At 41.2% G+C, this 21,298-nt stretch overlaps 1 protein-coding gene across 1 annotated transcript in view; it reads left to right on the forward strand.

Moving 5' to 3' along the window:
- The first annotated feature begins 10,534 nt into the window (after positions 1-10,534).
- The window catches only part of JMY (junction mediating and regulatory protein, p53 cofactor), a 48,149-nt gene continuing 37,385 nt past the window's right edge, over positions 10,535-21,298 (forward strand). The window contains exon 1 of the mRNA XM_084881303.1: positions 10,535-12,140. Coding sequence (XP_084737429.1) covers positions 11,073-12,140 — 1,068 coding nt within the window. The 5' untranslated portion in view covers positions 10,535-11,072. The remainder of the gene's footprint in view (positions 12,141-21,298) is intronic.

Raw genomic sequence — 21,298 nt, forward strand, 5'->3', positions numbered from 1 at the left:
GTTTGTTGACATATGAACACATGTTGCATTAATAATAATACTTAAGGAATACTTATTTTAAGCTTTAAAGAAATATTGAAGTCCTAAATTAAGCACTTAACAGAGCTTCACATTTTTCATGCCCCTTTTTTTTACTCTCACCACTTGGGAGTTGTAAAATAAGAATACTTGGCCATAATAGATGTGACTTAAAATACAAAAATGAGTAGCCATGAACATGCACTACTCAGATTCCCTTTTAAGAAAGTCTTTCCATTCAGCTGCAAAAAGTGGGCTTAGCTGATGAGCACCTTTTGTATTCGCCTTAGACTTTGAGCCCAGCTCTGGTACTTTTGAAGGTGGCCCCCAGGCTACCATGAGCTGTGACAATGGTAGCCAAGATAACATTCTTCTTGGCTGACTTATCCAATGACTGGAGGACTGTTCAGGGCTGTCTGCAGTCCCAAGGTCTAGCCATTCCTGTGCAGCTTACATCTCATCTAACAATCACTGTTCAAGTTCTTCCATTGGACTGGCAGAGATTTCAGGCTGATGCCCCTCTACCCATGCAGCCTCCTCCCCTTTTCTTTCATAGGTCTTCCTTTCCACAACCTTTTTACACTCCTCACTTCCTCAGTGTCTGCTTCCCAGAGAGCCCAGCCAGCATCTAGAACCAGCCGGATGGTACTAGAAGTAGTCCAAGAAAACAAGATGTAAGATGGGGTTTGGAGACTAGATCACTCCCCACCTGACTAGCAATAAGCATCCTATTCTGAGTGATGAGTATAGCACAGAGAATTCTAGCAAAAGGTGAGTCGTGTTTCTAAAGTTTACACTGAGGGTGAGTTAGGACAATGTGCCAGTGGAAAGGAATGCACTGGCTGGTACAATGATTTACTAGGTGTGTTGGTTAACAATGTGGACTTTTTTCAATAGATGGAGTTACACATATGTTGATATACATGTGATTTGATATGTATGCTATTTTGTTGTGTTTACAACAAGTTTCAAAACTTCATATGTTGGAGAAACCAAGATGGTGGAATAGGTAAACATCTAAACTGCTGCATTGCACAACAATTTAAAAACTATAACTAAAAAACAAAACAAACATCATCCAGAACCACAGAAAGGCTGGCTGAGTGGAAATTCTACAACTAGAAGGAAAGAGAAAAGCACAGTGAGACTCAGAGGAACTGCGGAAGGCAGAGGTACGAAGGCACACATATGGAGAGGGCTGGCAACTGAGTATGCAGCTGGCTTTCTCAATCAAGAGGGAGACAAAAGCTCCTGACTGCTCTGAACTCCAGTCCTGGGCAAGACTCTGGGGACCCAGACTCATTTGGGGAGAAACTGGACTGTCTGTCAGCGGGCAAAACTCGAGGGCGGCTTTCTCTCAGGGGTGCTTGCAGCAATTACCTCGGGACACTAAGACACAGGGGCCTCTTAGGGCAGGGCTGACAGGAAGCCATTGCTGTTTGCTCTGCCCTGAGACTCATAAGACTTTTGCAAATCTTGTCTCATAAGACTGTCTCCAGCACAGAAGTTCTATCAGCATAGATACATCTGATCCTCACAGCCAATTGGCCTGTCAATTCCTCCCAGTGATACCAACAACAATCAAGGCTTAACTACAACAAGACCGTGCACACAGCCCACAAAGGGGTGCACCAAGAGTGTCCACCTCAGGTAACTGGGGAGGCTGAGCCACTGGGCCCTAGAAGACACCTAGCACACAAGGCCACTCTATTTACTCAGAGAAGCAGCCAAAATGCGAAGACAAAGAAACAGGTCACAAATGAAGGAAATAGAGGAAAGCAAACGACTGGATATAGAGTTCAAAACCACGGTTATAAGGTTTTTCAAGAATTTTCTAGAAAAGGTCGATAAATTTAGCGAGACCCTCGAGGATATGAAAAAGGACCAACTACAAATTAAACATACACTGACTGAAATAAAAATATATATATACAGAGATCCAATAGCAGACTAGAGGGTTGCAAGAATCAAGGCAAAGATTTGAAATACAAAAAAGCAAAAAACACCCAACTGGAAAAGCAAAAAAAGAATCCAAAAATATGGAGATAGTTAAGTAGCCTCTTAAACAACTTCAAGCATACCAACATCCAAATTATGGAGGTGCCAGAAGAAGAGGGATAGCAAGATACTGAAAACCTATTTGAAGAAATAATGACCAAAAACTTCCCCACCTGGTGAAAGAAATAGACTTACAAGTCCAGGAAGCACACAGAACCCCAAACAAAAGGAATCCAAAGAGGACCACACCAAAACACATCATAATTAAAATGAAAGAGCAAAAGACAAAGAGAAAATATTAATAGCAGCAAGAGAAAAACAGTTAGTTACTTACAAGGAGCACCCATACAATTGTCAGCTGATTTCTCAACAGAAACTATACAGGCCAGATGGGAGAGGCAAGAAATATTCAAAGTGATGAACAGCAAGAACCTACAACCAAGATTACTCTACCATTTAGAATTGAAGGTCAGATAAAGAGCTTCACAGACAAGAAAAAGCTAAAGGAGTTCATCACCACCAAACCAGTATTATATAAAATGCTGAAAGGTATTCTTAAGAAGAAGAAGGAGGAGAAAAAGGAGGAGGAGCAGGAGGAGGAGGAGGAGGAGGAGGAGGAGGAGGAGGAGGAGGAGGAGGAGGAAAGGATAAAAATTATGAACAACAAATACATATCTATCAACAAGTGAATCTAAAAATCAAGTGAATGAAAAATCTGATGAACAGAATAAACTGGTGAATATAATAGAATCAGGGGCATAGAAAGGGAGTGGACTGACAATTCTCGGGGGTCAAAGGGGTGTGGGGGGATACGGAAAGAGACTGGAAAAAATCGTACACCTATGGATGAGGACAGTGGTGGGGCATCAGGTAAGGGCAGAGGGTGAGATAGGAATTGGGTTTAAGAGAGCTATAGGGGGAAAAAGAGGAACAATTGTAATAATATGAACAATAAAGATTTATTTTTTTAAAAAAAAACTTCATATTTCAAATTTGCTGAAGGTGTTAACATCATAGATATTTTTATACTTAAAAACATTGAATTTCATGCCAAAAAAAAAAAGAGCATTTGCGGGAAGTTATAATTCATTACTTTATTTTGAAGAAAAGTGCTGCTGAATACTTTGGGAAGCTTATGGTGAACATGCTCCATCTCAAGATACTTGTGAATGCTGGTTTAAAAGCTTTAAAAATGATTATTTTTATATGATAGATAAAGAACATCCAGGTCAACAGAAAAAAGTTTGAAAATCAACAATTACAAGCATTATTGGATGAAGATGCATGTCAAACTCAAAAACAACTTGCAGAAAGATTAAATGCTGCTCAGCAAAAAATTTCCGATCTTTTACAAGCAATGGGAAAGATTTTTAAAGAAGAAAAATGGGCCAAGGCCAGTTTGGCTCAGTGGATAGAGCGTCGGCCTACGGACTGAAAGGTCCCAGGTTTGATTCCAGTCAAGGGCATTTACCTTGATTGTGGGCACATCCCCAGTGGGGTATGTGCAAGAGGCAGATGTTTCTCTCTCATCAATGTTTCTGGCTCTCTGTCCTCTCTCTACCTTTCTGTAAAAAAATCAATAAAATATATTATATTAAAAAAAAAAAAAAAAAAAAAAAAGGAAAATGGGTGCCACATCAACTGAAGGAAAGACAAATGGAACACCGAAAAGTCATCAGTAAAATTTTGCTTCAACAGCACGAAAGTCTTTTTTGCATTGACTTGTGACTGGTGATGAAAAGTGGACTTATTTTGAGAATCCCAAAAGCCCAAAATCATGGGTTGATCCAGATCAACCATTAACATCGACTGCAAGGCCAAATCACTTCGGAAAGAAGACAATGCTCTGCATTTGGTGGGATCAGGAAGATGTGGTGTATTATGAGCTTCTAAAACCAGATAAAACCATTAATACTGAATGCTACTGACAACAAACAATCAATTTGAACAATGCTTTAATCGTGGAAGGACCAGAATGTTTCAGAAGACACAGCAAAGTAATTTTGCTTCATGATGACACACTTCAAAACCATTTAAAGACACATTAAAAGATCTTGTCTGGGAAGTATAAAACCACCCGCCATATTCACTAGACCATGCCCCTTCAGATTACCACTTGTTCCAATTGGTGGCACATGCTCTTTCTGAGCAGCACTTCAAAACATACGAACAAGTAGAAAATTGGCTCTCTGAATGGTTTGCATCAAAACAAGAAAAATTCTACTGGGATGATATCCACAGATTACCTGAAAGATAGGGAAATGTGTAGCTAGTGATGGACATTGCTTTGAATAAAGCACTTTTGATGTTTCTCTTGAAATTATCATGTTTTCTTTGATTATAAAATTCGCCATTAACCAGTACAACTAGTAGCCATTTGAAATGTAAGGGGAATGATAAATATAAGAATAATGAAATTTGATGGTTGTTATGGGAATTTTAAAAAAAATTTATTTATTGATTTGAGAGAGAGAGAGAGAGAGAGAAACACTGATTTATTTTTTGCATTATATATGCATTCATTCATTGATTATTCTGTGTGCCCTGACCAGGGATGAACCTGAAACCCTGGCTATCAGCTTGATGCTCTAACCAACTGATCTGCCCAGCCAGGGCTGTTATGAAGTTTCATCCTATATACATAATGAAAAGCTGTAACTAACTTTGTTTATTGACATTCTTTCAGGACAAGATAATTTAATATTCTAGCTAAGACTCTAGAAGATGTTGTAACTTGCAGCTGGAGAAATTCCTAGAAACCTGGAAAAGAGAATGGCCTTCACAGATCCTGAACTGAAATGCTTGAATTCACATGGTATACAGAAGAGAGAGGGAATAAAGACTCAGGAAAGTGGGAATGCTGAAATGGATGTGTTATATGAAGCCAGAAGGATGTGTTTCCCAGGGAGTCCTAAAGAACACACTATTCACCAAGAGCATCAGAAATGTGAGGGGGTCTCCTCTGCAGGCCAGGGATAATGACAGGAGAAGCAGTAACAGAATTTGACTCAATGAAAGCAATAGGAAGAGAAGGCCCTGGAGCAAGAAAGGCCAATGGTAGCATTTCACCATCAGAAGCCAGAGGGTCACAGTGTCCCTAGTTAGGGGATGATTAATAGAACACAGCATCCCCAAAGGCAAAATATTGTAACTGAGCAGCAGAAAGGCACTGCTTAATACTTTACATAATCAAAATAGAGTAAAAGTGGATGAGCAGGAAATTGAGGGGAAGTTGTTCTGCACTACTCTCCACACCCTTCCTCTCCCCAAATCTCATGCCCAGATTCTGGACCTGAACCAGTTTTCAGACCTGGTGCCCACTGATTAAAGAAATGACTGGATCCCAGTATGAAGAACCCTGAAATACATAATGATTTTCACAGTGTTTCCCCAAAGGAATCTGCTTCATGTACTTGTGACTATTCTCTGGGGGAAGAGGAATACTCACACATTTCAAAGACTACTGAAGATAGGGTTCAAGTTGACACTGATACCTAATAACCAGAAATTTAATCATGGGCTCTGTGCTAGAGTGAGGGCATACAGGAGCCAGGTAATAAATGGTGTCTTGGCCAAAGTCAGAGTTTCCTGGGTCTGTGAACTCATTTACTCATTTCTCTGATCCCTAAATATACAATTGAGATGGACATATGTGGCAGTAACCCACACCTTGGGCCTGTTAGTGAGAGCTATCATAGAGGGAAAGGAGAAGTGGAAGCTTGTGAAACAGCACCCCTCCCACCTATATAGTGTGTCAGAAACAAGTATAACCTTAGTGAGAAATGGCAGAGATTAATGCCAGGCATGGAAGTCCCTGGATTATCTGTCTAATTTGCTGGTCTGGCTCTTAAAGGACTAGATGGATCCTAGAGACTATTGCTAGCTCAATGAACAAGTATTCTTAATCACAGCTGCCCAGCCAGTAGTTTTGTTGTTGTTGTCGTTGTTAGGACAGACAATATGGTCTCTGGTACATAGTATACAACATTTATTTGGTGCATGTGTACTTTTCTATCCCAATCAGGAAAGATCAGAAACAGTTTGCTCCGGGGCCATGTTAACTCTGCCACCATCTGTCATAATTTAGTCTGAAGACATCTGGACCATCTGGACACACTGCAAAACATCATATTGATTCATTACATTGGTGACATCATGCTGATCTGGCAGCATGAGTAAGAGGCTATTAGCATGCTGGAGACTTTGGTAAGATACATGTACTCCAAATTGAGGGAGATAAATTATAAAAATTGAAGTGCTTGCCAATTCAGTAAAGTTTCTGCACAGACCATGGTCAGGTGCACACCAGGACATTCCCTTCTGCAGGAAGCTACCCACGGCTGCTGCTATCATGGGAGTGCACCAAGGAACGCGGAAGGTAGATGGACCTTAGGTGTTAGCAGGGCTGACACTAAGCACCTCATCTGTTGAGATAGTGGTGGCTCAAGGCAATTCCCTAACCTGATAATCCTTTTACTGTTTACCAAATTTTACCTTTGATAGGCCTGTATGCATTGCTAAAGGGAAAATGTGTATTCAAGTAAATAAAAAGCAGACCAGCTAGAGGTCGGTGTGCTTTTCATGAAAGAGAAATCCCCTGGCCCCCACCCCTTAATAATTAATATTTCTTGTCTAGAGTTTTCATTTGTGTGTCAGCCCCTCCTTCAGATCCTGAACCCAGCCATGCAGGTCATGGCACCCTTCAAAGTTAAGGACAGATTGCTGCATGATACATCCACTAATACAATGAAGGAAGCACATGGCTGTTAAGGCTCTTTGGATTTGGAGACAACACATTCCACACCTAGGAAAATGCCCAACCCATATATAGAAGGTGCCAACCTTGAGTAGGGCTCAGAGGAGAAAATGGCTCTGCATCAGGTCCTGGCCACATGGGCCGGCCCTGGCCAGTGTGGCTCATCTGGTTGGGTACCATCCAGTGCATGCACATGCCTGGATTGTAGACTCATCCCCCAATAGGGGGAAGGAGTCAGCAAATTGATGTTCCACTCTCACATGGATATTTCTCTCTCCCTCTCTCTTCCTCTCTGAAATCAATTTAAAAAATATATTAAAAAAGAAACAATATTTGCATCAGAGAAATGAAAATTAAAACCACAATAAATATCACCTCACACCTGTCAGAATGGCTATCATCAATAAGTCATCAAAAAACAAGTGTTGGTGAGGATGTGGAGAAAAGGAAACCCTTGTGTACTATTTGTGGGAAAGCAGAGTGCTGCAGCCACTATAGAACACAGTATGGATTAAGGTGGTGAACACACAATATAATATGTATTATAGAATTGTACACCTGAAACCTATATCATTTTATTAACAAATGTTACACTAATAAATTCAACAATAAAAAAGAAAACAGTATGGAGGTTCCTCAAAAAATTAAAAATGGAACTGCCTTATCACCCAGCAATATCCAAAGCATTAATTTGAAAGAACAGACACAATCCTGTATTCATTTCAGCATTATTTACAATAGCCTAAATAGGAAAATAACCCAAGTGCCCATCAATAAAGGAGAAGATAAAAAAGTAGTGCTACATATGTACAATGGACTATTACTCAGTTATAAGAAAGAATGAAATCTTACCATTTGTGACAGCGTGGATGGACCTAGAGGTTGCTATGTTAAGTAAAATGTCAATTGGAGAAAGACAAATACCATATGATTTCACTTAGAAGTGGCATCTAAAGAATAAAATAAACAACAAACAAATAAAATAGAAGCAGGCTCATAGATACAGAGAAGAGACTGATGGTTGCCAGAGGGGAAGCAGGTTGAGGGATTGGGTGAAAATGGTGAAGGAATTAAAAAGTACAAATTGAGCCCTCACCAGTTTGGCTCAGTGGATAGAGCATCAGCCTGCGGACTGAAGGATCCCAGGTTGGATTCCGGTCAAGGGCATGTACCTTGGTTGCAGGCACATCCCCAGTAGGAGTTGTGCAGGAGGCAGCTGATTGATGTATCTCTTTTATCGATGTTTCTGTTTATCCCTCTCCCTTCCTCTCTGTAAAAAAATCAAATATATATATATATATATATATATATATATATATATATATATATATATATATAAAAGTACAAATTGACACTTACAAAAATAGTACCAAGGATGTCAAGTACAGTATAGGAAATATAGTCAATAATATTGTAATAACTATGTACAGTGCCAGGCGGGTATAGTAAATATTGGGAGGAATACTTTGTAAAGTTTTTGACTGTCTAAACACTATGCGGCACACCTGAAACTAATCCAAAATAATATTGAATGTAAAGTGTAATTGAAAAATAAAATTTAAAAATCACACACCTAATCTTTGGTTTGGAGCTCCAATTCTACGTCAGTCCTTTTCCTCTCACAGGTGTTATACCATCCACCACCCTCCAATACATTTGGACGTTCCTGACTTTGCAGTGTCTGCTTCTGAGAGAATCTAATTAGAACAGATGTCCATTAGGCCCCTGAACTCAAGTTGTCCCCTGCCCCCAATCCCGGGATGTTTGACCTAACAATCTAAACTATTTTTCATATATAAAATTTAAAGATTTATTCCTTTCATACCTACATTATGATTATTATAAATATAAAATAAATACGTGCAAGAAAATGCTATGTAATTTGAAAATCACTACATAAACTAGTATAGTTTTTATTAAAAGACCTAAAGAGTTAAAGCATTTCCCAGTTTGCCTAACAATTCACAGCAGTTTAAAAAAATTCAAAGAGATAAACATTTTCAATCCCTTTCAAAGCTAGTATGGTGTATGTGCTTTTTCTGTAGCTTTACTTGTTGCCAGGGAGTAATTTATACACTCAGAGATCTTGCTTGACAATCAGATACAGACCTAAACAAAGAATTGTAGAGTACTACAGTAGCCTTCCATGGGAATTTTTGTTTGTTTCTTTTCATTCCTAGTGTAACAATTACTTAGAGGAAACAAGAACCATTGAAACAATCCTTTTGACAAAACACAGTGGCTCCAGAGTATTAGGGGAAAATATTTAACACCCGTGTGACCACCAGTCAAGTTTCTCTGGCACTACTGTAATAAGACATAATTTTATATCTGTGGATAAATATTGAAATACATGTAAATAAAAAATGTTTCCTATAAACATATTCTTTGATTTATTTTTTTTTATCCTTATTCAGACTTCTCCATAATGTATTACATGAAAAGACCTAGGGATCATGTCAACTTTTTATCAGAAAAACTTTTAGGAGTAACTTTTAGTAGAAAAGATAATGTGCTATTGTTTGCTTAGATCGTGATACGTATTTGTGATGGGTTTCCTTTCTTCCTACCTTTTGAAAGGTGTATCTCTGATTTGCATCTGAGAGTTGACACAGTTCTTTTACAAGTTTTGAAAATGTGTGGTTCCACATAAAGAACTACAAAAAGGCTTAAAAACCAGTTAGGTTCCCTGTTTGCTCATCCAACCCAAGTGCCTCCCCCCCCCCCCCCCTGCCCCTTTTATTGTCAAAGCAGATCCATTGGTCTAAAATGTCCTGCTCAGTGAAGGGGCTAAAACTTTTGCTGTTCAGTCAGATGTCAGGACAACACTGAAGTAAAACTAAGGATATCTGACAATGCACGGTTAATTAAAGTTACGATATTCTGCATATGTTTTTGAAATATGTATAAAAGTAAAAGAACGAATCCTCATTGCACTTTACTGTTGAGGCAGAATACCTGCAATATGAATTGGACTCGAGGAAGAAAAAAAATGCCAATAAGGTAAACTGGATTACAGGATCCTCTAGGATATTTTAAGAATGTTTTATCACAGTTCAGTAGGAACAGCAGGATTCTTCAAATTTACATGATTTTTATTTTATTTTATTTATTTATTTATTTTGCATGTGCATTCTGGGGACTCCTCATTGAGTACAACTTCAAAAGGGCTCAAACCAATTATCTCAAAATGAGGCTCAAAGAACCACTACACAATGATGAAACCTGAAGCAACAAAACACTGATGAAACTGTGTCTCGAGGGTGTTAGGGTACATCCAACAGTTTGGGGGAACCCAAAAAAGCTCATCACAAGGTCCGAGTCATGTTAACGGAGTACAGAGTATAGGACCTCTCCATCCCGACTCCCCCCAGGGGAATGGAGGCAAACTTACATTTGAAGGCCCCCTTTTGCATGACTGGAGTTCGGAAAGTCCCAGTTCCTCAGCCTGCGCTCCTTTTTCCCCCCGGGGTTCGGAGGCCACTGGGCCCGCGAGGCACACCTGTCACTCCAACCCCCTCCGACCCCACAGCCTGCGAGTCGCCGGCTCCCGCCTGCGGGAGGGAGGCGGAGGCTGAGCAGAGGAAGGAAAGAGTCCGGAGGGGCGGGGCGACGCCGAGGGGGCGGTGCGGGCGCGCGCACGCGCGGGCTGGGAGTGTGCGCGCCGCCGCCGCAGCCGCCGCCGCCGCGTCACCAGCGTGCGGCACGTGCCGGTGTTTACGTCCCTCGTGGAGCCGCCGACGTCAGCAGCCGAATGCTAACATTGTGGCGATACCGAGCCTCTCAGAGTTTAGGGAGACGCGTCCGTCCATCAGACAGCTCCGCGCGGTCGGGAAGAGGACGAGGCGGGGAGATCGGCCTGGAGACGCACACACCGCCGGCCCCCGCCGTCCACCGGCCTTCCCGGCCCCGCGGGACCCGCGTCTTCCCGCCGGGGCGCCGCAGAAGCCGCCCCGCGGCCTCGCGCGCGGTGGGCGGGCGCGGGGCGCTGCCGCGGCGGCGCGGGGCTTGTAAACAGATCCGGCTGCACGTGACCATGTGAACTACCTGCTCCAGGGACGCGCATTGTCTGTGTCTCCCGGCGGGCCGGTCCACAAAGGAGCGCGGCGGGTCCGAGCGCGGGGAGGACGGGCGACCGAGCGAGGACGGCCGGCGGCCGGGACGCTTAAGATGGCTGAAGGCGCCCGGCGAGGGTGAGCGGGGGGCGCGGCGGCGCAGCCAGCCGGTGAGTTCTCGGCGGCGGGCGGGCGGCCAGGACCAGCCGGCGTCGCCTCCCCCGCGGCCTGGCGCCGGAGCCACCATGTCGTTCGCGCTGGAGGAGACGCTCGAGTCGGACTGGGTGGCCGTGCGGCCCCATGTGTTCGACGAGCGCGAGAAGCACAAGTTCGTCTTCATCGTGGCCTGGAACGAGATCGAGGGCAAGTTTGCCATCACCTGCCACAACCGGACGGCCCAGAGGCAGAGGAGCGGCTCCCGGGAGCAGGCGGGGACGCGAGGGGGCGCCGAGTCCTGCGCCGCCGCCGCCGCGTCCGACGGGACTCGCGGGCCGGGCTCCAGCCCATCGGGCAAGGGGCGGCCGGAGGCCACGGCTTCTGCGACTCCGGGGAGGAGGAGGAGTCCGGGGCCCCGGCGGAGCCCGGCCTCGGCGGAGAGCGGCTCTCCGCGGAGCGCGCGCCACCTCCGGGGGGATCCGCTGCTGCGGGGACCAGCCGGCAAAGGGGCCGCCGAGAGCCCTCTCCGGAGCCCTGCGCGGGCCAAGTCCGCCCCGGCCCGGAAGGCATCCGAAGGCAGAGATGCGGCGGGGGCCGCCTCTGCGGCATCCCCGCCGGCGCCCAAGGAGGAGGTCCCCCCCGTGTCCTCGGTGCGGGTCGTGAGCGCCTGCGGGGCGGTCTCCGAGGAGATCGAGGTGCTGGAGCTGGTGAGGGAGGACGAAGCGGCCCCGGCGTCCCCGGCGCGCTCCGACCCGGAGCAGCAGCCCGCCGCCGCCGCCGAGCTGGAGCCCGCGGCCGAGGAGTGCAGCTGGGCCGGGCTCTTCTCCTTCCAGGACCTGCGCGCCGTGCACCAGCAGCTGTGCTCCGTGAACTCGCAGCTGGAGCCCTGCCTGCCGGTCTTCCCCGAGGAGCCCTCGGGCATGTGGACCGTGCTGTTCGGGGGCGCCCCGGAGATGACCGAGCAGGAGATCGACACGCTGTGCTACCAGCTCCAGGTCTACCTGGGCCACGGCCTGGACACCTGCGGTTGGAAGATCCTCTCCCAGGTGCTGTTTACCGAGACCGACGACCCCGAGGAGTATTACGAAAGCCTCAGCGAGCTGCGGCAGAAGGGCTACGAAGAAGTGCTGCAGCGGGCCAGGAAGCGCATCCAGGAGGTGAGTTTGGGCTTCAGTTCATAGCTTTTCGTTCCTCCTTACCCCAGGCTGGAGCCTCGGTCTTAGGATGTGCACCTCTGGGACACTCGTTTCCCTAGACAAGGGAAAAGGAGGACGATGGGTTATTGTGACTCGCCTCCCCCCTTCGTTCCTTTCAGTGGTAGGAAAAACTGGCTTTCCTCCACTGGCCCTCTGAAGAACCTTCGGTAAGTCTTTAGATGTCCTCCCCCATGTATCAGATAGGTTCTGTATGGTAAGTGCTCTGGTGATGTGCTGCCACTAAGATGAAAGCCACTTTGAAAAAAAGGCACTCTCCCCCACCCCCACCCCTGTAAATGTAAGCTAAGGGAGAATTTATTTCTCTCTGCTCTCAAACTCTTTCTAGCAATAACTACCCAGGCATGAGCTAACCCTGGTGTCATTTCTTGGTGTCATGCTCATTTACTCAAAATAGTTTGTTTTATGGAGTAAAGTTGGTTTTGCTTTTTCCTCCATATGTAGTTTGGCAGCTTAGGCAAGTTGTAAATTCATGGTCCTCCAAATAAGTGCCTGTGCAAACGAAAAAACACCAAGTGACATTTGGTTGTAAATGTATTCTTAAGGGTTTTAGACACACTTTAAGAATATTTCAAGTCTTGCTGAAACTGGTTTGGCTCAGTGGATAGAGCGTAGGCCTTCGGACTGAAGGGTCCCAGGTTTGATTCCAGTCAAGGGCATGTAACTTGGTTGCGGGCACATCCCCAGTAGGGGGTGTGCAGGAGGCAGCTGATCAATGTTTCTCTCTCATCGATGTTTCTAACTTTTTATCCTCCCTTCCTCTCTGTAAAAAATCAATAAAATATATATTTTTAAAAAAGAATATTTCAAGTCTTTACAGATAGTTCGTGTTTCACTCCTGTTTTAGGGAGGAAAAAATGCCCTAGGCAGGAATGTTTAGTATACTTTTGTACTTGGGGATCAATAAGTAGTGCAGTATAGTGCAATATGGGGGAAAGATTGGAATGGATATAGAAGCTCTGGAATTTCATTGGAATGGAAGCTCTACAATCCATAAAATATATATAATTTAAGGTTATGCTTACATACAGCTTCTGTAAGAACTTCACTGAAAAAGTATTTTCACATATACTCAGTTTCCTCTAATAGACACTTTTCTCAGAGCCATTTATTTTTAGTGTCAGTACCAATTGAGGTTGGACTTGGGTAGGTAAATGCCCCTTTTTATGGTTTTTATATTCCTGACATTGTGTTGTCATCTGTTAACCTTGTCTATATTTATATAGAAGTTGAATACTGCTATTGAGGCCAGGAAGTTGGAGCCTTCTGGTTTTTAGAATATGGTTTTTCTTTGCTAGACTTGAGGATTTAGGAAATAACTCTTCCTCACATCCCACACCACAGTGTTCTCATACAACTTCCTGAATCCAGGCTTTCACTCCTTCCAATTAGTATATTTTATGCTAATCATCTCCTACCTGTAATGATCCTAGAGTTGCAGGGTTTTTATTTCCTTTGATATCATCTCCTTTCTGGAGTCTGTTCTACTTAGGATTGTTTTTTGTAAGGGACAGAAATCTTAAATGGCCACATATTTCTTTTTTTGTATTTAATAAGAATAATACCTGTATTTCATTGACATTGCAAGAACAAAGTTAGTGCTTCTTTTTCTTACTTGAGTTATACATATATACATATATTGTAGTCTTATAGGCATGTCTAGTTTTATTTTATTGATACTCAGAAAAAGTTATTTTGTCTTTTTTTAATTCAAATTAGGTAAAAAATGAAGGCTGCCAAAAGTATAGTTAATTGCAGTTTTCTAGAACCCTTTCATGGGGGAGGTTGTGTACATTTCTTAAGATGTATTTTTTACTAATTAAGTAAAGTTATATTAACTATAATATTTTATTCTGTTTAACAAAGAAATTTTTAAACTTTTAAGAAAGCTTTTGTGTGTTGGAAAACACCTCAAAATAAATAAAATTTAGTATAAATTCATTGAACATTAAATACATAAACTTTTGGTGCTTCATTTAGTTGGCTTGAATAGTATTTTTAAAATAGCTGTCAATGAAATAAACAGGTTCAGTTTTAATGCCCTCCTGATTTCTACTGGAAGTTTCTGTGACTCAATGGGGGGAAAGTGTAGTGTGATTCATTAGTGATGTCTGCCATGGGGGTGATAATGGGGGTGAATAACATACCAGCCATGTTTTTTGTTACTGAGCTGCTTAAATTCTTTGCTGTCTTAATATTTTGCAGTAATTTTTTTTTTTTGTAGGTAAAATCTTTATAGAATGTGTCACAGAACATTAATTCTGTTGAGTTTAGTAATTACATCTAATTCCATGTTTTTGTATTTCCAGTTTTCAAGTTGACTTAACTTGTGAAATTGGCTATGTTTTTCAAGCTAGATGTATTTGCTAAAATCAGACTCATCCTTAGGTATATTTTACTTAAAAATTTAGTTGTTTGGTTGTGTTTTTTCTTTAATTTCTGTGAGTCTATTTTCTGGTCCCCTTTTCTACAGAATTGCTTTTTCTTACCCCAGGATATTTTTCCATTGATTTTTAGAGAGAGGGAAAGACAGGGTGAAACCTCGATTGGTTGTCTCCTGCATGCGCCCTGACCAGAGCCTGCAAACCGAGGTACATGCCCTTGACCAGAATTGAACCCCTTCTGTCCGCAGATGGATGCTCTATGCGCTGCCAAATTTGCGAGGGCCGCTGTAGGCAAACTGCAGCTCAAGAGCCACATGCATCTCTTTGGCTTCTTGAGTATGGCTCTTCCACAAAATACCACGGCCTGGGCGAGTCCATTTTGAAGAAGTGGCATTAAAAGAAGTTTAAGCTTAAAAAATTTGGCTCTCAAAAGAAATTTCAATCGCTGTACTGTTGATATTTGGCTCTCTTGACTAATGAGTTTGCTGACCACTGTCAGCTAGAGCTAATGGTTTCATCTTAAAAACTACACCTGTTTTTGTTAAAAATGGTCAGTAAATTGTTGAAAGAATTTGTGTGTGTTTTTTTAAATAGAACAGACTGTGCAAATAGATTGTAAACTTTTCAAGGTCACTGGCCTTGACAAAATCTTGGAATTCTCTTCTTTGCCACCCCCTAGTTCAGGGCCACACATCTTGTGAGCACTCTTAATATTAGTGGACAAAAGACATCAGAGTTTGTTTTTAGTATTGCAAGAATTTGAAGGGTTTGGAAGAAGTGTTCTGTTAATGTCAAGTTGTGGGTAAATAAGTTTTTGTAAAATGACAAATGTAAATTACTCAAGGGACCATGCTATTGAAAAGTTAGGATAAAGATCTCTTAAAAATGTAAATGATTTCCTAAATAAGGGGTCTTTATTTGAGGCCGGTTAGTTCCCTATAAATTGGGGGGAATTATATTTGAACTTTAATGGGCATGTAACATTTTATATGTATAGGCATGTTTGCATTTTTTGAGAAAGGCTTTTTCCAAACGCCTAAAGGTGTTTTTCAAAAAGAGGTTTAAAACCACAGTTGTAAATTATGTGCTTTGTAAATTAGCACCCATGACTGGTATGCTTTGTAAACAATATCGGGTTTAATTTTTGGAATACACGTATGATTAATTGAGTTATAAGAAGTATTCCTATATCCTTGGCTTGTGAAATACTGAATTAAACCTTAAATTTTCTGCTAAAAGTTTTTGTTAATGATTCATACAATTGGTTATCTGACTGGAAATAAGTTTTGGAGGAGCTATAACTTATATAGTACTTATAACTTATTTTTAGATTACATACGAATTATATACCACTTAAGACCTCAATCTTGAATATAAATGAAATGTCAAATTTATTATAGGGTAGGTTTGTCTTGGACTTTTTCAAGGGTTTACTGTAAATAGTGCTATTTATACAACAGGCATTCAGTCCCTGTATGAATTAAGTGCCACCAAGGTCTTTTGGAATGGTTTCAGCAATAGCCCAAATCATTGGTCAGAGCTGAAGATTGTATTATAGTGTGTGTGCATGGGTGGCCCATACTATGGCTTACCTTTGATGACTTAGGTTTTGTAATAATGGTTTTTGTATAAGGACAATTATTCTTGAAATCATTATTTGTGGTTTTTTTAGATAACAGACCTTAATAACTATGATGATAGGCTTGATTTAAGATCTATAAATCAGTGTTCACTTAAGAATTTATTATGTTTGTAAAACTGTCCTCAATTGGACAGTTTTACAAACATAATAAACTTCTATCCAATTGAAACAGCACGTGTTTTTAAAAGTAGCCATCCACATAAAGCACACAGCAAACAGAGCCTACCCAGGGTTTGGAGTCAGGACGACCTGAATTCGAATATAGACTTACCACTTCTGTAACCTGCTTAATTATTTAAACTCTTAAAACAGGGAAATGGGGAAAATACTTAAAGGCTATTTTAAGATTTAATTAAGAGAGTATGAAAAAGTACCCAACAAAGTGTCTGGTATTTATAAAGGAGACTTCCAAGAAGTATTAATGGTCTCTTTCATGTAATAAGGATTTTCTAGAGTTTTCAACTCAATATTTCTCTCAGGTAATGTAACTAATTTATTAGCTACTTAGGCATTGGGCACTTTACATTCTCCTTACATCCTCCCCACTATCTTTTGAGCCAAGTGGTGCTTTTGTTTTTACCTATTTTGCTGAAGCAGAAGTTACACAGATTTGTCAACGTTAAACAACTAAGGAGTGACCAAATTCAGATTCAAACATAGATTTATCTTAACCCAACTGTGTGCCTTTCCTGCCATTCCTAGTTTTCCTAAAGACATCTGTTTGTTAAAATGACAACAGCTAGCACTAGCCGGTTTGGCTTAATGGATAGAGCATTTGCTCAAGAACTGAAGGGTTGAGGGTTAATTGAGGTCAAGGGCACATACCTGGGTTGCAGGTGGCTCCCCTGGCCCAACCAATAGATGTGTCTCTCTCACATGGATGTTTCTCTTGTGTGTCTCTCCCTCCTTTCCACTCTCCTTTAAGAAATCAATTTTCTCCTTTAAGAAAAATTTCCCCGGGTGAGGATTAACAACAACAAAATATGACTCAGCCAAAAACAAATCTGACTTCTGAGGTTATTTAACAGAAGGATCAAGAAACTCTAAGAAGACTGTTTGCTTATTACCTCTCCTCCCAATTATGACTTTCCCAAGTTTTCTGGAAAACCAAGATTAGTTATAAAGCTTTGAATTCTTGCTGAAACCCCAACTATTAGGTCTAGTAATAATTAATGTCGTTTTCTAATACCTTTTTTAAATCGAATTTATTTAAACAATACAACAAAATTTAATCAACAGTATAGTTGCCTTTGTTTTCTACTACTTGTACCCAACGCTCAGGAAGCATTTTAATCCCTCTGTTGTAAAATTCTTGTGATTTTGATGCAAAAAATTCGGTCAATGCATTTTTGAGGCATTCTTCATTATTAAATTTTTTTCCAAGAAGAAAGTTTTGCAGAGAACGAAACAAATGGTAATCAGAAGGGGCAATATCAGGAGAATATGCAGGTTGAGGGAGAATTTCCCATTCCAACTGGCGCAGTTTTTCAGCAGTGATTCTTGCAGTATGCGGTCGTTCGATATCTTGGTGAAGAATTACGCCCTTCCGATTAATCAGCGCGGGTTCTTTTTCTCTTAAAGCTTGGGCTAACCTTTCCAATTGGGCACTATACACTGCACTTGTAATGGTTTGGTTAGATGGTAAAAGTTCATAATGAAGAATTCCTTTAAAATTCCACCAAACACACAACATCACTTTTTTTGCATGCAAGTCAGGTTTTGGCGTGGGCTGCGGAGCCTCATTTTTGTCCATCCATTGAGGCCGCCTTTTCAAATTAACATACAGCACCCATTCTTCATCTCCGGTAACAATTTGCTCTAAAAAAGGCAAACGGTTTTGACGAGAGAGGAGCGAACTGCAAATTGTGACTCTTTGATTACGGTGGTTGTCGGTCAACTCATGAGGAACCCATTTTCCAAACTTTTGGACTTTGCCAAGTGCACGCAATTGATTGGAAATTGTTTTTTGTGAACAATTTAAAGTTGTCGCAAGCTCTTGTTGGGTAATTTGAGGATTTTGCACCAAAAGAGCTTGAAGAGCTTCTTGATCAAAATTGGACACACGGCCTCGACCACTCTTGTCATTTAACGAAAAATTTCCCTCGCGAAATTTCTCAAACCAACGCTGGCATTTTCTGACGCTAACTGCATCTTGACCAAGAGCACTACAGATGTTTTTTGCAGCCTCACTTGCTTTTCTTCCTAATTGGAACTCGTAAAGCATGCAGTGCCGAATATGCTCTTCACCCGCCATCTTCTTAGCCCTAGTTTTGCAACAAAATCCAAACCAAACACAAACTTTTTCAAGCAAAACTTGTTAAATGCACTTCACACGTTCTGTAGATACCACGTGTTTGAAGGTTATGTCAATACAAGTCAATGCCAAGCAAGATTTTAAATGAATGTTAAAAAACGACATTCATTATTACTAGACCCGATATATACATTATATAAGTGACAGGAGCCCTAGGATGTTGGTCTTCTTTGGGTCAGTGAGCCATGATCCATGATTAAGTAGGTATGAAAAGTAGAAGCAGGCTGGGGAAAGACATAGTGTATTGCAATGGAGAAAGCTGTTCTGCCTGTATATTCCCATAGAAAGAGTGTAAACTTAAACACAGTTAAGGAATAATGAAGCTAAGTAAATTTTGTGGGATTCTTGAGAGTTATGATGAAAGACTTGAAAGCTGGAAGCTGTTAAAATAATGACTTAAATACTAATCATTTTTTTCAGTCCTGTGCTCAAATTTTTGGTAATTTTTCATATCACTGAAAAGAAGAGATAAGTATAGAAAAAAAGATGAATATATGCCTCTAGTTTAGCACTTTTGTAAAGCAGAAACATGGAGACTGGTGACAGGATAGCAGTTTTCCTGATAACTAATTTATGTGGTCATTTCTCTGCTTGCCATTTAACATCACATGATGCCCAGCCCACCAAATATTTCACAAACATGAAATCGGGCATGTTTCCTCCTTGCTAAAACAAGGTCAATTTGGACAGACACTTTAGTAATTTGAGTATAAGGGTGTGTGTGTGTGTGTGTGTGTGTGTGTGTGTGTGTGTTGAAGGGAGAAGGTGAGCAAGAGGTTTAGTTTGTCAAACATAAAGGCAGAAGAAGGTTTGAATTAGCAATCTTCACTCCCCAAATGTTCATGTAACTTTAATCAGTCTCTCACTGTTCTTCATTGCTGCTTTATTTGAGATTTCATTGACTATAGAATATTATTGGAAGTGAGACTTAAAAGCACAAGGTAGTTAAATGTATGTCTGTTTTGTTTTGTTTTGTTTTGTTTTGTTTTGTCTTTAATGGAAAGTTTCCTATGACTTCTTTTACTCTTTTTGAAAAGGCCAGAATCTGCTCCCTCTGATTCTGACCTATTCCCTGTTGATAGGGAAAAAAACAAACAAACAAAAAAAAAACAACTAAGATGCAAGGGTAAGAGGCATAGGCATTAAAGACTAAATAATAATTCTTGGTGCTTTTTGGAGGAGTGTATGTGGTAGAGGTGAAGTTCATTTAGCTTTTCAAGCTCCTTGTAGGGGACTTGTAAATACCAAATAGCTTTAACACAATATATAAGTTATAAAACCAGAGAAGAATTCAGCAAAAAGCTAGAAAAATTTGTGAATTTTCTTAAATGTAGGGAATTTCCTTTTTATGCTTGTCTTTGAATTTAAACTTTTATTTGGTCATACTGCATATAATAGATCATTTTCACATTGTTCAGGGTTTTGTAGAATAGGCTATGAAATAAAAAGAAGCCTGATGGGCTAGACATTTTGTATAGAAGGGAATTGTCTTAAGAATAAGTGTACATCCGAAACGGGTTTGGCTCAGTGGATAGAGCGTCGGCCTGCAGACTGAAAGGTCCCAGGTTCGATTCCGGTTAAGGGCATGTACCTTGGTTGCGGGCACATCCCTGGTGGGGGGTGTGCAAGAGGCAGCTGATCAATGATTCTCTCTCATCGATGTTTCTGGCTCTCTATCCCTCTCTCTTTCCCTCTGTGAAAAATCAATAATATATATATATAAAGAATAAGTGTACAAGTTCCTTTAATAATTTCAGATTTTATTTATAACTTTAAGGTTTAAGGGTGATGACTTGGGGAAGCTTAGTTTATTCAACAAATAGTGCCTTCAAATAAGTAGGCACTGGGAGAAGACAACAGAATGGTCATTTTCTTTGTGAAAGTAAAATTTGTTACCAGGTCATCCTGATGGTAGGAATTAATTGAGGCAGGGTACTTTTTAAGAAGCATCTCACTACACTGTTCATTAATTTGTGCTTAGTGGAAAGAAAATCTGTGTTTTTGTCCTAATTCTGATACTTGTTGCTTGGTCTTAGGTTGTCACTTACCATCCTCTAACTTTAGTTTTCTGTTTATAAAGTGAAGTTACAGTGTCCTTTTAAAGGAATTTAGGGTAGTTTATAGGCACAGTGTGGCAAGGGTTGGGACTTAGGCCACTTGCTTTGTGTGCTAGTGTCCAGTTTAGGTCTCCCTGCAATAATGTGACTACCTAAGTCATAGCACTTCTAATGTTGATAGGGGTTTTAGGCTTTTAAAAAGCCCATTTGTGGATGCAAGATGGGCATTAGAAGAGGCCAGGAGTAGTGTTTCTTCCTGTTTTTGTGTTTTGTTTTCTTGTCCTCACTTTGTTCCTTAGCTGAGCTTAAAGGTGTGTTGTTTTTTGTGCTTTTCCCTATAGTTTCTGTATTTAAACTGCTTTTCCCATTCATTTTTGATAGCTTGTTGAAGTTGCACTAACAAAATGAATGTTTAATTCCTAAAATTATTTCTCTAAGCCTTTCTTCCTCTTCATCTTCCTATCTAGGTGAATCTTTGTCCTCTGTGGACAGTAACAAGGCCTAACTGGAGTGACCTATGTGTAGAGAAGTATATGAGGCTCTAGTTTTCAGTAATCACAATAACCTTTATTGAATGCTTCCTGTGGGTCAAGCATTGTGGGGAGGTCTTAAATATATTATCTCTGATAGTCTGTAGATAGAAGTTAGTAGGTAGGTTTCAAGAGTTTGTTCCTGGTCCTCTATTATCTTTGTGAATTTGGGCC

The sequence above is a fragment of the Pipistrellus hanaki genome (assembly GCF_964339955.1).
Source record: "Pipistrellus hanaki genome assembly, chromosome: 4".
Classification (NCBI taxonomy): Eukaryota; Metazoa; Chordata; class Mammalia; order Chiroptera; family Vespertilionidae; genus Pipistrellus; species Pipistrellus hanaki.